The following is a 16095-nucleotide window of genomic DNA, read 5'->3' as shown; positions in this document are numbered from 1 at the left end:
AGAATTACAGTAACTTTTGGATAGAAATTGCCACCTACAAGACAAAATACATGGTTTATACTGTCATAGATCAGCATTAATACCTATGTTTTGCACATGAAATAAAAATAGCTTAAAATAAATTTTGTTAACCCTCTTAAATGGAGACAAAAAGGACAGAAGTGCTATGTTAACTAGTCCAGCAATGTGGTATATATATTTTTATATATTTACATTATTTCAATGCTTATATTCCCGTGTGACTTTCTCCATTCTCCTGAGAACTATCAACAGAAAAAATACACATGTGCAATGCATCTCAATCTCTCAAACCTACACAGCTGCATTAATGATAACGGTAAAAGATAATGGTTTACCCCTTTCATAATGAGTAAATTTACAATCTAATGGAACATAAATATTTACATTTTTATGTAAAATTTCCCCCCAAATTAAAATGCTTTTGGGGTTTTTTAAAATATTTTTTTGCAAACCAATTTCTGAGTGTTCAAGAATAGCAATATTTTATTTCAAAACAAAATGCAGCATAGAAATTTCCTATGTAAAAGAAAAGGTTACAAAAACACTTTCCTTCAAACCTACAGTCACTTCTGTTTTCACACTTATAAGAAAAGGGTGAGAAAATTTAAAATTAAAAAAGTACATTTGAGTACATTAAGGAATTATATACATTCCTCAAAATATTTCTATTCTTAAATAATCTTAGTATTTCTACTCTACACTTTTTAGACAGAGCAGGCCATAATCAACATAGTTACTTTGAAGGACAAATTAACATGGGAAAACTCTTCCCGATAAAACAAGATCTACTGATTCCTTGCAGAAGACAATAAGGCTTCCAAAACTGACTATACTAAAGCCACTGCCACAGCATCTCCTTTGTTTTGCTGTTATGTAACATTCTTTTCATAATTTAGAGTTTTAAATTAAATTTTCATACTAAAAAATTGTGTAGCAAAAAAGCAGTAAGAAGCAACAGGGATTCTCTGTATAACAGGTTGTCTTTTCTTGAAATACACCAAAATAAGGAGCCTAAGCTCAATGAAGTCTTAACTTCAACAATTAAGTTGTCTTTCAGTGCTGCAGTCTCCTATTCCTATAATTTAAAATTCCATGTATTATAATAATGATGCATCATTTCAACAGAGAAGGTATCAAACACACCCATCACTAAGGCACATTTTCTCTTAGAAATACACTAAAGATAAAGGTTCATGTGATCTTTTTTCCCCATACATGAACACTTTGCAGCGTTCTTCTATCCTCCATTGAGCACATCTGTAACTCATTAAATATTCACTGCTTGTTTCCATGCAGCTTCAACACCTTTTCCAACTGTATTGTGACAAAAATCCAGCAAATACTTCCAGTAAAGTGTATAAGCTTGTTTCACCAAGTGTCTCATTTTCTTGGCATTTACATCTTTCTATCAATCCATCTCACATGGATAACGCTAGTATTTAAATACTTATCTTGCATTAATCTAAAGCTGATTATAAATATACGATCTTTCATACTCACCACTGACGTTACTTAAAATCATATTGTCAGAGTTTCTTATTTCATCAAATTTTGCAAAGATTGTTTGCAACCTATAAAGAACAAAAACAACAAAGGATTTTTATATCTCTGAAATTCCACTGGCTACTGGTGAAAACAGAAATCAGTTAATTAGCATATCTAAAGTAGCAATGCAGAATATACAAGAGAGTAAGTGAATGAAGAAACAATTCCTAAAGGAATCTTTAGCTGACCATCTTCACAGAAATGCACAGAAATCTAAGTAAACTCAGCAAAGAACAAAAATTGAGTGTTATTATTATTATTATTAGCATTATTAAAAATAACTTTCTAAAGTTCAGGTACAGTAATAGTACATACTGGGTAAATATATATATATATATATATATATATACACACACATTTATTCATTACTGAACTTTATTCAACAAAAAAAAGGTTACAATTTGAACTATGGAATGTTCACTTAGAAGAAAAAAAAAGAAGAAAAGGATTGCTATTTAATTTGTTCTAAGACTATTACTAGTTTTCCTCAAAGTTTTTGTTCCACAAAATTTGGTTATGAAAAGAGGTCTGTGGTAGTTAGCACTTCCACAGGGGGAAAAAAAAAAAAACAAAAAAACACAAAAAAACCCCAAAACAAAACAAAAAACCCCAAAGTTTTCTTCTAAAGTTAAGATACACTAAACACTTAAATGTGTCCAACCTGCACACCATTGATTTTAACTGCCACTATAGAGAATACACTGGCAATTCTTTGCTACATGTGAAGAGCAAACAGACAAACAAAATTCCGAATATACCAAACCAAAAAACTCCGTAATCCTAGATTTGCAACCTAGTCCCAGAAGGCAAAAAATGGTGTTCAATCAAGAAATCTGGCAGAACACTTTAACAGCTCTTTCTCATCACTTCTGCAGAAAACTCCATAAAAGCAGTGGAACTATCTCCCAGAAAAACGTGACCCACTCACTAGCAACAGATTTGTACTGACATAATACATTGTTCAGCTGCAAACAACTGAGAACACTTTCTTGTATTTCTCCAAAGACTTCTCTGAATTTTAGACTGCTTGGAATATGGTAATATGTGACATGCACATGGGATTTTTAGCTCCAGGACTATCAGGACTGAATCCTGATTTTAAATGAACAAAGTTATGAAGTACAAATCACAACAGTCTTCAGGTCTCCGAACAGGTACAGCTCAGCTACATCAGAAGAACTAGGGACTATATTATCCAATTCAAAAATTGCTAAAAATCTGTACTGAAAGGCTGTCTTTACAAGTCACAATCCAAACTATTTTACGACTAACCAGAAAAATGGGCAAGGATTACACCCGAGTATGAAAATTCTCACAAGGAGTAAAGTCAAGGACAACACACAAAGATTTCATTTCAACATTTCATTATGCACACACCACTTTTATGCAATGATCCCTGTAGAAAAGCAGTACACTTTCAGAGAGTCTACACATTCTGAGACTTGCATATCTCTTTCAATCACTGGGACCTCATTTATCTAATAAACTATATTTATCTAATAATGAAGAATGTGATAAAATAATGAAATACAGACAGACAACAGCACAGAAAATTTGAGCCTTCCTCCCCATCTTTCCAACAATTCACAATGCATTATTTTTACTTGCCAAATACTTCAAAGCAATCTGCTACAGTGCAAATCTGTCATGGACTTAGTAAGCACCCAAGAAATACTATATAGATAGCCACAAAAAGGCCTACCCTACTGCAAGCATCTAAAACACAACCAAAAACGCCCTTAATCATTTAAGTCGATGACCCCTAACACAAACCAGCAGTTATTCTACCATCTCAACTTATCTCAAAACTGTACGTAGCTCAGTAGTAGTTTGCTTTCCCTAGCATACTTGCCAGCTTGGTCTCTGGAACCCATTATCCTCTCTCCCTTCTGCAGTGCCATTGCATTTCCAACCACTGTTGCCACAGCAAAATGTCTGAAATGTCTGAAATGGCAGCAATTCACAAATGCCACTGCTTCATTATTAAACCTCAAGTCTTTTAATAAAAAGATCAATTTTGCAAGCCAAAGGCAATATATACCAAAATGGGGTTTTCTGCACTTCAACTTGAAAAAGTAAAACTTCTGAAATGAAGCGCTTTTTGGGTACTAGAATTTACTAATGACACGTGAAATCCCATTAACCTGCTTTGTGCTCTTAACTGTATGAAGCAAGAAATTCACATTAGAATCAATACCTATAATAATGCATTAGGCCATCTTGCTTTCATAACAAGAAGTTAATTTGTTTGCCTCATATGTCTGTGTTTTCAGGGATTGTGAGTTCCCCTCAGAAGTGGTCGATTTCATAGCAAACACTGCATTAACAGTTCACCTATTTAATGAGGAAGACTTAACCCTACATCTGAAAGGCTAAAACTGTCATTCTGAGAGAAACTGAACATGACTAGAGAGATTAACAGATCTGCTTTAAAATCTCACTTTAATTTTTACATTCTGTAAAGCTGATGTTATTCATTTGGCGTAAGTATTTTAGAGAATTCAAAAGAAAAAAAATATTTCCTGCTCTTCTGAACTTTGTTTTCAAAAATGTTTTCCTGACTGTTTTAAACAGAAGCTAAAAGCAAAACCCTTCCTTATAAATATGTTGTAATAATATACATGTTGCCTCTCTCAGGACAAAATATTTGATAAAGTTTTAACAATGAACAATAAAAAAAATGTGTTTGTCAGCACTGGACACTATGCTGTCAGTGGTGCAGGCTGGAGAACAACACACTGTACTGCCACTCCTCAAACTTTCAAAGCATGTCTTTATGACCAGAGGCACAGTCTACAGTATTTGTCATAATTGCAACAACAACAGAAGAGCCCATTATAACACAGCTGTCAATGTGGTAAAGCACTACTGCAGAACCAACCCTCTCTTTAGGCAAGTTTACAGGATCTGTAACTATTACTTTGCGAAGTCTCTCACAACAAGTTTCTCCCTCCCTCTCCTCCCGCCCTTCTCTTCTTACTACCTTCTTTTTCATATTTCTTCACACGGTCACAGGCAGCAAGGCAGTATGGGCTAGAGTCTCTAAAATTACTGCAACCACAGTCAGTTTAAGAATGTTTACAGGAGGTTCTGCTCCTGGCCAAAGAGAGCCTGCCAAGAGGAACCCAAGAAATTCTACAGGGCTGGATGAAGACCAGTTTTACCAGCAATGAAGAATGTTCTGTGAAAAGAAAAGCATTTTTACTCCTTCGTCTCCTATCTGCAAGCCCAACTTTGGATGTGGCGGTCATAATCAATCACTGAAGTCATCATGTGTCACTGCTGGACAGAAATACTGTTTTGTTTATTTTTCCAAGAAGGTATAGACAGCTCTTCCACAACTTCTCATAAGTTGACTTAGAACTTACCCTCCGACAGGAAAATCCCCATTGACAAAAACCACACATTTGGGACAGTAGGTACTTCTGGATGGGCTGTCAGGTGAAGGAATGAACGCATTAAGTTGTAGCACTTTAAATGGGGGCCCCTGGCAACCTGCCAAACCCTCTCCTGCAGCAGGAGACAGGTCTCCATTAAACCATTAACAAACTGGTGAGGATGGGCAATAGGAGGAACATGTACATACTCTGCTAGGACACAGCTTGAGCTGACATGCACACACACAGAAACATGGATACTTCCACAGAATGTGCTCAACACTTCACACTGAAAAGCTGTTACTCATGACCATGCTTCATGGAGTTCAAGTGCCCATATGACAGGCAGAGGGGGATACCTAAAAGTGTGGACCTTGTGGTGAAGAGGCAAAAGAGCACCACTCCCCTATCAACAGCAGAAGGAAAAAGAAGAAGAATGGGTGTTAACTAGTCTGTTGTTTATGTCCAAACTGAGTCTAAAGCAGGAAATGGCCCATATGAAACTTTGCAGTTGCTTCTCCGTATTTCCCCCTTCCAAGAAAAAAAATCTCAAAGACATCTGTCCACATCTGGACACACAGATGAACCTCATCTACAACTTGAACTAGACAGATAAGTAAAATGTGCATACCACATTAAATGAGGTATTCAGAAATGCATACTGCAATATGCTTCAGCATTTTAGGAAATGAAGTTGTGGCCCTAGACACAGGAACTAAACAAATGACTGGTTTTTTACATTTCTCTTTCTCAAGCAGGAGTGGAGAAATTTGTCAAATGAATTCCTCAATGATAAAAGCTTTTAACACTCAGACAAGCAACTGCTATCCAGAGCCATGTAAACTATTTCCATTCAGGGAAGATCAGCCACACAGATTCCATACTGTAAAACATACAGTTTCGCTCACGGAGAACAAAACCTCTTCAGTATTTTCGGCTCACTGAACAATAAATGTAACATCCACTTTGAGTATTCACAAATATATTAACACTACTACTTTTAGGTCTGACACCAAAGACTGTCAAACCTCTCTAGCAGCAATTATAATAAAAGCAAAAACAACATCCAAATTTCTAACCACTGTGTTGATACTGATTGTTGAAAAAAGAACATGCTTCAAGCAAAAATCATAATAATATTCTGAGGTTTCTAAGCTAAAAAATAACAAATAGAAAGAGGAACTCACTGATTTTATTTATAAAACTCACCAATTAATCTCAGCAAAGAAGAGAAATGCACTGAAGAATAATAAACAGTAAATACATAGAATTGAACTACAAAAGTAAGATCCCATATTTTATTCATTACTTACATTCCATCAGGTCCAGTAAAGCCCTGTGGAAAATCCAGTATTTTCCAAAGGCAAACCCTACCAGGTGCAGATTACAAAACCTTTTAAGCCTACTATTATTAAAGTACTGTATTTGGCTTTATATAGACACAACATGTATATACCATTTGCATATTTAAGGAAGTTGAACAATTTCTCAAAACAATGCTTAATTAACTTTCCTGCCGTCCTTTCAGCAGACAGGAGCTCTTATTTTCAGTGCTCTAGGATGGACTGCATTCAAACAGCAACACACAGCTCTGTAATGTGTAATCTGTTATGCAAACTAAACAAGCCTACATTCTATTGATTCCTGTGTGCACCAAACATTGAAGTAATAGATTTTTCTAATATTTATGTTTACATGTAATTTTTAATGCACTGACTTACCGTAAAGGAGCTGCAATGCAGTCCTTTAAGGCTGAACTCAACAACTGAAAGCAGCCGTGTCTGAACTACAGATTATCTGTAATACTTAAAACCCTTAAAACCTACCCAGACACACAAACATGAACACAGATTCCCCTCAAAATAAGGATGATACTCTACATCAAAGGTTTTTTTCCACAGACAATAGCTCCTACATAACCACCTGATAATTTGACTGCATCTAAGCAAAGGGAAAACCTCTGACAGGCACGGGGGAAGAAACACTTTAAATTAGGTCTGCCTTTGAAAGAACAACAGTCTGAGCTACCACAGAGCTGATCTGTCTTTCCTGAGCTTTGTCAAATGCCTTCTTAGTTGCATGAAGGAGTAAGAAGGGACTATAGAAACTCTGCTTTCTGTCAGGGATGGACAGGACAGAGAGTAACAGTCTCATGTTTAGCTCAAGCAAATCATAACTCCCCCCTTTATCCCAACCTTAAATCTTCTGCAGAGGACACAGCACTGACACTCAGCTTATGCACTATTTAACACTAGTCCTGACTGTCAGGACTGACCACTCCAAAATTGTTGGAGATTTAGTGGCAACAACTCATTTAACATGCACCAAGTAGAGTCTTGCTTCTTTATGTAAATGCAAATTATACAACCATGCTTGCTTTAAGATCAGGGGGAATTTTGTATTCAGCTGATTCAGACAGGAGAAACAACAACTTGGCACCTACTGCACCTAAATTAGAAGCCGTTGATTGTCCTGAGGATACAAAACACCTATGGTGTTTAATCCTATTTGGATCCCAAGATGTACTCAGCTTGTATCACATGTAATTGTGAGTACTGAACTTAAACTTACAGTCAGACCCAACATTCATTGCAAAAAGTCTGTGTTGCCTGCACTCTTTTATTCTCTGTTCCATAAGATGTCCAAGGCCCTATCTTAATGCAAGGAACATCTTCTCAGATATGTTCCACTTATATTCTAGTAAACTCAATTTTCTGAACTGTAGTAATAATATGGCCTAATACTTCTGTGGTAACCACATAATCCATTACTAGTCTAAAACCAAGACTATCATTAAATAGAAGAGAATGTGTACAAGTTCTCCTTCTCATAAACAGGGCGAACTTGTGTCTTAACAGGCTGAACTCTGCCTGCAACGCAAAACAATAAATTCAACACCCTTCTCCCATGGTGCTTTCATAGAACCATAGAATGGTTTTGGATCATCGAGTTCCAACCCCTCTTTCATGGGCTGGGATACCTTTAACTAGACTGGTCTACTCAACACCCATCCAATCTCACCTTCAACACCGCCAGGGACAGGGCACTCACAGCTTCTCTGGGCAACCAGTTCCAGTGTCTTACCACACTCACAGTAAAGAATTGCCTCCTAATATCGAACCTAAACCTATCCTCTTCCAAGTCTAAAGCCCTTACTGCTGGTCCTATCATGTCCTTGTAAAAAGTCCCTCTCCAGCTCTCCTGTACACCCTCTTTAGGTACTGGAAGGTACTCTAAAGTCTCCTAAGACCCTAAGACCAATTTAGTGGCTGTCCCCTGAACTAACAGGTCAATGCCCTCCTCATGTTGGGGGACCCAGAGCTGAATACATATTTTGATATATTATCGCCTGTATTTTGCTATCCCACAAATAACCATTAAAAACAAGGACTCTTAGCTTTTTTAGATGGGTCTGATGAGGCGCTCATCTGATATTCTCTCTGACACCAAGCGGTAGACTTATCAAAATCAAGAAGGGAATGAAGGTGATGGTAAAGTGGTATGTTAATATATACACACTTTAAGAAGTATAAATTTTAGAGATTTTAGATTTTAAGGACTTTAAAGATTTTATGGAATAAACAGTTTTTTCACTAAATACCATTTCAAGCTCTGTCTAGCTTTCGTAATTAGTCAAAGGTAGAAACAAAACAATGGCTGATTTTCTTTCATATAAACTGATCAACATACAACACAGTCAGGAACTCTAGTAACATCATACTGAAATGCAAAACTAACTAGAATATAAAACAAAAATTAGTGCAATTTTGAAACAGAGTTTTTAGTGAGTTTAAAGTTCAGATAATGACCAGTAAAACATAAATGGCGCAGAATTACAAAACTAGAAGAGCTAGCTCACCTTCCAGGAGGAATTCCTCTTTTTGCAAGATCTATTCTTACTTTCTCTCCCACATGTCTATAAACCTCTACAATGGCTAGTATGGCAGCATCTCTCACCTGTGAACATAGTTTAAATTGTTAATTTCAGGGTTACAGAAATCAAAACAACATTTGCTGTCAGGCCACTAATCTTACAGTTTCTATGCCCGGTATGCCAATTCAGTTGAAACAGTGAGCATGAAAAGGAAAGAAAATACAACTGTTATATCAAGATGGCATTTGTTCCAAGTTAGAGCATTCCTAGATGGTAAAAAATCCTAGAAATAACAGCTTTAGAGGGAATTTCTGGGTCTGACATAAGAATAGCATTTGTGGAAAAAAATATGCTTTATCTAGGACTCGTTCACAGTGGGCAATACTTTCAAGAGTTAGCTCCTGCACTCAGTCTTGACATTTCATTTTGCTTTCAACTGTTTCTACAGACAGCAAGGTATTTCTGGAAGACTAAGATTGCCCACGAGAGTGGACCAAAGTGGTCAGCATTTTCTTTATTTATTTAAACTGGAATCAGGTAGCATGATATAAGCACAAGAAAGGGAATAGGGCAGGACAGTGGAAGGGGAAAGAACAGTTAAAGAATTAAAGAAAGGAGACAGAGTGCCTCTAAAAATTTTAAACCACGGTCTTCACAATAAAAACTGTCAAAAATACATTTTAATAAGTGCTATTATTCTCTATAAAGAGTGTCTGGAATGACTTGAGTGTTGTTCTTTGCAGCAGTTTAAACACACAATTGCTCTAGAAAGATGTGAACTACATCTTTACTGATCAGCAAACAGGACAAATTTCCAACAGAATTTCTCTGTAAGAGAACAGTGCTATGCAGCACAGAGGACACAAGAACTTTGCTGCATTCAGAAATTAAGCATGAAGACCAATTCTGTTTATAAGCCCATCTCCTACCAATGTTAGGTTCTCCCTTATTGTTTTCTTTTCCCTCAAACAAAATTTCAGATAAATCAAGATATTTTAGCCATTTCCACTGGAAGATTTTCTGAAGTTCAGATGTCACTATTATGAACTACTTCCTGATTTTCACTGCAGATGTTTTTGTTTACTTTAATGATTTTAACAACAATACTTGCATGTTCTCAAATGCCATGTGGGTTCCAATGGGAAAACAATTACACGTAATAATGCTATCTTCAGCAAATTTGGCAAAATATCGCAGGCTTCATATAAGGGCTGCTTCTGGGAGGGAGCTAATTTTTGTGTCAGTAACTTACTTTTAAAATTTATGTCCTTTCAACATGTTCTGTAAGGAACAACTACTTTTCAGTAATTACTAGTTTCAACTTCTGAAGACAAAACTAAAGGGACCAGTATATTGTGATACTGCTGCCTTCGCAACTCTGCTTTCATCTCCCAGTGGATGGACTGATTAAGAAAAAATTTGGTTTACTTTTTTGCATGGTAGAAAATAATGACCTGCTGTCAATGTTCTGTTGAAGTATCGTTTTTCAAGGGCCAGTAAGTACTGAAATCCTTACCTGACTGTTGGAGTCTCCAAATGCTATACACAGATGTGGTACCAACTTGCTGAGGACTAATGGTTGTGCACCGTAACTAAAAAAAAAAAGTACTTTTTAAGAAAAAAATCCCAGAAAATATTTTTTGCAGAAGTGAACTTCTGGCTTAGATACAAACAGACATGAATCAAGCTCTGTCTCTTACTAGTCCTTTATCTAGTTTTAGGTAAGATAAAAATTCTGTAACTTAAGTCTTTCTTTCAGAAAGCCCACTACTTGTTTGATTCTTCCCATGTACTAATTTAACTGAACCAGCCTCCCTAAAGAATAACTTTCAAAGTAAAATGACATTCAGAAGAAGGATAAAACCATTACATCTCCATAGAAACAAAAAGCTTACATGTTTAAGGTAGCAACAAGACACAAACACACTCCTTCTCGGGATCGGTAATTCTTGTGTTTAAAACCAACAGCAAGGCGTTCCCAAATGTACTATAAAAGCAGAAATAATGGTCTTTAATAACCAGGAGCACAATACAATGTAATTCCATTCCATATAATTACATTCATAATAGTTGCAGAAAGATAACAGAAGGCAGGTCCACTGGAAAAGTGATAAAATTAACTTATGAAACACACAATATGGAACACAACACAGATAAATGCTATGCCAAAACCAATTCCTAAAAAATGTTCCTCACCAATCTAGCTAGAGAAACAGCTCTTAAAACATACAGAATTCTTACAGTTAATGCACACCAAACAAACATTAACATTACAAACTACTAACTCAAACAGAAGTTACTATATTCTTTTTGCTTCGTGTTCTGTTTCCCCGCCAAAATTCCCTCACATCCATTTTAGCTTGTCCTTATCCATACTCCTGCTGTCCCACTTCTCCCTTACTTTTGCTTTAGATCTATTTCTCGGGCTTTTGATTATTTCTTGCCCCCTCGTTCTAATTCCTGCGCTTCCATTTTTGTTCTGCTTTCGGTTCTCCTCCCCGCGCTGGTGCTGCTTCCTGTGGTACGATCCCCCGGCTCGCTAAACCCTCGCTCCCCTCCTTGCGCACTCGTTTTTCTCTGCCTGCCCTGGCTCTCTGCCTCCCGGGTTTATCCCGTTACCTTCCCATCTCCTTGCCGTGCTCCAGCTGCGTATCAGGGTGTTGGAAGCACAAACGTGGAGCTGAGGAGCTCGGGGATTCTCCGTGGCAGCAGCTGCACGGTCTCAACGCGCAACTGGCCCCAGCTGCAGCGCTGCCATTGCAGCCCGGCCAGCATCCGGGCAGCGTTGCCTAGCAATGGATGGCTGCACACTGCCAGGAGCTGCACACTTTGCAGCCCAGGCACCTCCCTCCTGCCAACTGCACCCCGGAGTGCTGCAACTGCAACCTATAATGACGCCACACAAAGCTGCTAAAATGTATTACGTACTAATTATTGCAATCGGCTTTCCGGGAAGAAAAAAAATATATAAAGCCCTTATAAACAGCTGTTGATCAACAAAAACAGAGAGCATAAGAGCAGGGAATATGCAACCTCTTTATTAATGAGGTAGCACGCTTCACAGCAGACATGAAATTTTCCAATTAGAGCCCTGCTTGATAATTTTGTCCCATCTGTGGTTTTTTGTTTGTTTGTTTTATACTTCATTGCATTTAGAGAAAACAAACCTTAGACGAGCAGGATATGGCTTGCCAAAACTGCATAGCTTAAAAACAAAGAACATGATTTTACGGAAGAAAACATCCTTCCAATTAACCCACTCTCACGGACAAACATGTTAAAAAGATCTCCTTGCTAGATGTGTAAAAATACAGGTAAAGGAACTGCAGACTACTGAAACAAAGCAGACCAAAGCGAAATTTAGTCTTTCACTGAATTATCCCTTAAGAACTGAATTTTTTTAAGCAGAGAAATTCAAATGGCTGCTTAGAAATTTTAACTCTCAGAAGTTCCCTAGCAAGAGTTGATGTCAACCTCTCTTTGTCCCTTTCATGCACATTTATACCACCTACATTTTTATGCTTTCTTGCCCATAAACAGCTACAACTAGTTCTTGCTCATGAAAGAAACAAAAAATCCTCAAACATCTAAAACAAGTCAAACGATTTAATGACAGGACAAATTAAATATTATTCAACAACATGCTAGAAGAGGCAATATGACGTGAGTAGAATGAAATTTACAGGACTTATCCTCAAGGAATTATTCATTCAGCTCTTCTAAAGGGAGAGAGCCTAAAGTATTTCAGTATTGGAGGGACAGGAGAGACTTCTCTGTTTCGGTCCCTGCAGCGAGGATGATTGATGCTATTCATCCAAAGTTGTAATGACCCATAAACTCTCCTGAGAGCAGACAACCAAAGCCAGGCTTCTCCCGCCCTGGGGAAGTTAGTCGGAGAGCCATACCTTGTCTTGCACACACATGCTCTTCCTTGGACCCCACAAACCTTGTATGCTTTCTGACACTAAGAGTCATCTTCACAGGGGATAGAAATTTCCTTCCATTACTTCTACATACAGCCTAACAACCCAGCAGAAAGATGAACCAACAGTGTAAAACTTTCCTGACAAGGGCGTAGCACAATGCAACTACCATCAATTTCTTTATCAGCAACTGTTCAAATGAAGGTATCTCCAAGGTGCTCTGCTGTGCACTTGTCCACACACTGTTGCCGTAGAGGTTCTGGTCTGTATGCCAGGTATTTGGGGTCATCTTGGACACAATAACATAACATTTATGAACTACTGGTCCTCTGACATAAAAAAATACTGCCACATCTCTTGGTAAATGAATATGACTGACACTGCAGCTTGTGAATATGATAAAGGCACGTTCTTGTGGATGACATTACTAGGCCCTGATGCCCAAATCCCAATCAGATCTATAGCCAAAGTGAGATAAACATCTTCCATAATAGCCTAGCTTACTACATGTTTTATCAGAAACTGACAATAATTTTCTCACATCTTATTCACTGCACAAATTCAAACTTTTATCTATGAATAAGCAAAGATAGGAATTAGCCCATACAAACCCCCTTTTTTTTTTCTCCTGTTAACCTCTAGAATTAGAACTCAGAAACAGATTTTCCTCAGGAACTAAAAACGCAAATAGTAAGTTCCTACTCACATCCAGGCTCTCCAGACTTCCAAATAACACCACTATTCAAGAATATAATCTTGTTAAACAGTCCTCCATTTTTCAGACTCAGAGTTGAGATATAAGATTAACCACTTGGAAGCCATGTAATGCTTAGAACTGAAGGCTGAGTTAAGCAAGCCTCCTTATAACCAAAAATGACAAACCAGAGGGCAACTTATCCCCACTTCCATTTGCCCATGGTTCACAGATCATCACTGTCATACGGCTAGAAAGCCAAATTCTCTTAAGTTAGAAAATGTGCACCTTAACTGTAGGAGTACTCCTACATGTTCAAGTACAAATCTAATTTTAAATTAATTTGGAGCTATTTACTTATTTATTCCTATTGTCCAAACCCAGAAGATGCTTCAAACATGCTTTAATTAACAAAGCCCTGTGACATGGCATAAAAAGTCTATTCAGAATTTAGCTATGATGTGCAAAATATGCAGAGTCACATCGTGCCAAGATTTTTATCTTCGGTGAACAATACATTAATGTCAATCCATTAAGAGTATCTTTAACATTTACACCATTAACAGTCACCATAACGTTGTGACATGTTCAAAGTTCATACAAAAGTCACGAGCTCACTGGAGGCCTCCATCTGAATCTGCATTAAGTAACCATACCATGGGCGGTGCTGCTTCACACATCAATTTCAATATAAGATTCTGTGCTTGCTCTCGAACTTGGTCTTTGGCATCTCCCATACGATCTATCAAAGGCAGGAGTACTAAAGGAGAGGAGGAAAAAAAGAGAAAGTAAGAAAGATTAAAAACGCAATGGAGATTTTTCTAGCGCTTAAAGGTATTTTCTGAAACAGATGGAATACACATGTCATTCAAAAATAAAAGCTGAGTTTAAGTAGGCCACAATATTTTAAAGTCTCAAGTGCATTTCTGAGTATTTTATAAGACTAGCAACAAATGCATAAGACTGAAATGGAAGAAAATAGTAACTTTCAACAGGTTAAAAAGAAAGCAAACTTCACATCTTCAAAACTGTGTGAATGACTTTGATTTCATCTTCAATAAGTGTTCGAGTTAGCTTCAGAATATCTGGCTTTTCTAAAAAATAATGCTAGGCACCGTAAATGGCAAACAACTGGAATAGAAATACATGACTATTTTAAAATCAATGCGACTTCACTGTTTAGTGTAAGAAAACCAAAGTTTTAAATCCCTTTATTCACACAGTGTATCTTCTGGAAACCCAGCAGTACATCAGTAAAAGCAATGTTAAAAATTACTGTGTTAAAATAAGCATCCTTAAAAAATATTTAAGTAAAATTGCATGACAGCTGATAATTTTACACCCTAAAAATACATAAAAATCAAAGCACCTGCCAATTCTTCTTGCTTGCTTTTCTAGGCAGATGTTTATAATTACATCAGATAAATTAATGCTATGACATTAGGAAAGATATCCCAATGAACACATAGCCAACTCCATGTTGTGCTCCATCTGGAGCTGTCCTCCATCTGAGCTCTACTCTTTGTGAGATTCTTCCCTTCAATGCTTTCAGTACTACTTCTCCCAAATGAGGGGTGATGATATCGAGGGTGCTGCCTTCCTTCAGGAAGGGCAATTGACGGAGTTGGTGGAATTGGTGGAGATGTCATCTCTCACGGGACAGTGATTTAAGCATTCCAAATAAAAAATATATCTTCACAGCTAAAATAACTTTTTGCTACACTTGGTACTACATCACTGAACACCTGAGAGTATTTTACAGTTGATGCCTGATCTCAATAAACTGCTAAAGAATTTCTACTCACTAAAGAAATGACTGCATTTGGCTATTATTTGAAAGAAGGATCTGAATTAATTTTATTAGTTCTTGATGATTTTTTAGTAATAACTAAGCAATAGATTTGCCAGCAAAATAAAGGGAACAGAATCATACATTCTAAGGAGGCTTCCTGAGTCCCCTGTTCCTACATTAAAAACAGCAGCCATTTCTGTACCATGATTGTTACTGACAAATACACTGCTGAAGTCTGAATTTCCCCTCCTGCAGTATCTGAAGGTTTTCTTAGCATCCTAATCTGAGTATTTAATTCTATTGGTTTCGGACAGTCCACTGACATCTTCAGCCACCATTATCAAGGGTTTGGGTTTTTCATCTGTCTTCTCTATCCTTTCTCGTCTGAAGAAATTACTACAACTACTTTCATTTTACAGTTTGAAAAGAAGAGCCTGGGGTGTTTTTTGTTTGCTTTGGATTGCTGTTATTTTGATAGCGTGGGAGTTTGTCTTCATGGTTTTTAAGGGGTGTTTGTTTTGTTTGGTGGCTGGGTTTGGTTCTGGGGGTTTTTTTCCATTTTGTGAACAGAGAAAAAAACCCAGAACTTCAGGAGTTATTTTTGGGAGTACAAAGCTGACCACTCCCATGAACTTCCAATCACTCATATACCTACTGATTACATTTTTCTTGCCAATGGTACTTTTCATGTCCATTTTCAGCACTTCTGAACTGACCTTGTCCCCATGCCTTACACTGCCAGTGATTTCTCTACACTGACCTGACTGCTGGGCAGCTGAAGGCAATTCTAGCTTTACAGAGAAGGAAACAAAAACAGCCAGTGCCAGTCCTCAGGGAACACGGCTCTTTTGTGACTAATTAGCACTCTG

The 16095-nt window shown here is 37.3% G+C and overlaps 2 protein-coding genes across 17 annotated transcripts in view; one reads left to right on the top strand and one right to left on the bottom strand.

The window, feature by feature from the left end:
- Positions 1 to 16095, top strand: part of FBXL2 (F-box and leucine rich repeat protein 2) — a 411994-nt gene that overhangs the window by 214077 nt on the left and 181822 nt on the right. The gene's annotated exons all lie outside the window — the stretch shown is intronic.
- CLASP2 (cytoplasmic linker associated protein 2) overlaps positions 1 to 16095 on the bottom strand; it is a 140839-nt gene that overhangs the window by 102966 nt on the left and 21778 nt on the right. For all 16 annotated transcript variants that reach the window (XM_066322207.1, XM_066322240.1, XM_066322220.1 and 13 more), the window contains exons 3-7: positions 14091 to 14194; positions 10713 to 10804; positions 10334 to 10409; positions 8803 to 8900; positions 1522 to 1592 (exon numbers count right to left, since the gene is read on the bottom strand). In XM_066322207.1, the coding sequence (XP_066178304.1) occupies positions 1522 to 1592; positions 8803 to 8900; positions 10334 to 10409; positions 10713 to 10804; positions 14091 to 14194 (441 nt within the window). The remainder of the gene's footprint in view (positions 1 to 1521; positions 1593 to 8802; positions 8901 to 10333; positions 10410 to 10712; positions 10805 to 14090; positions 14195 to 16095) is intronic.

Source organism: Sylvia atricapilla, chromosome 1, assembly GCF_009819655.1.
Source record: "Sylvia atricapilla isolate bSylAtr1 chromosome 1, bSylAtr1.pri, whole genome shotgun sequence".
Classification (NCBI taxonomy): Eukaryota; Metazoa; Chordata; class Aves; order Passeriformes; family Sylviidae; genus Sylvia; species Sylvia atricapilla.
Note: the sequence above shows the minus strand (reverse complement) of the source record. Positions and strands in the feature narration are given on the sequence as shown.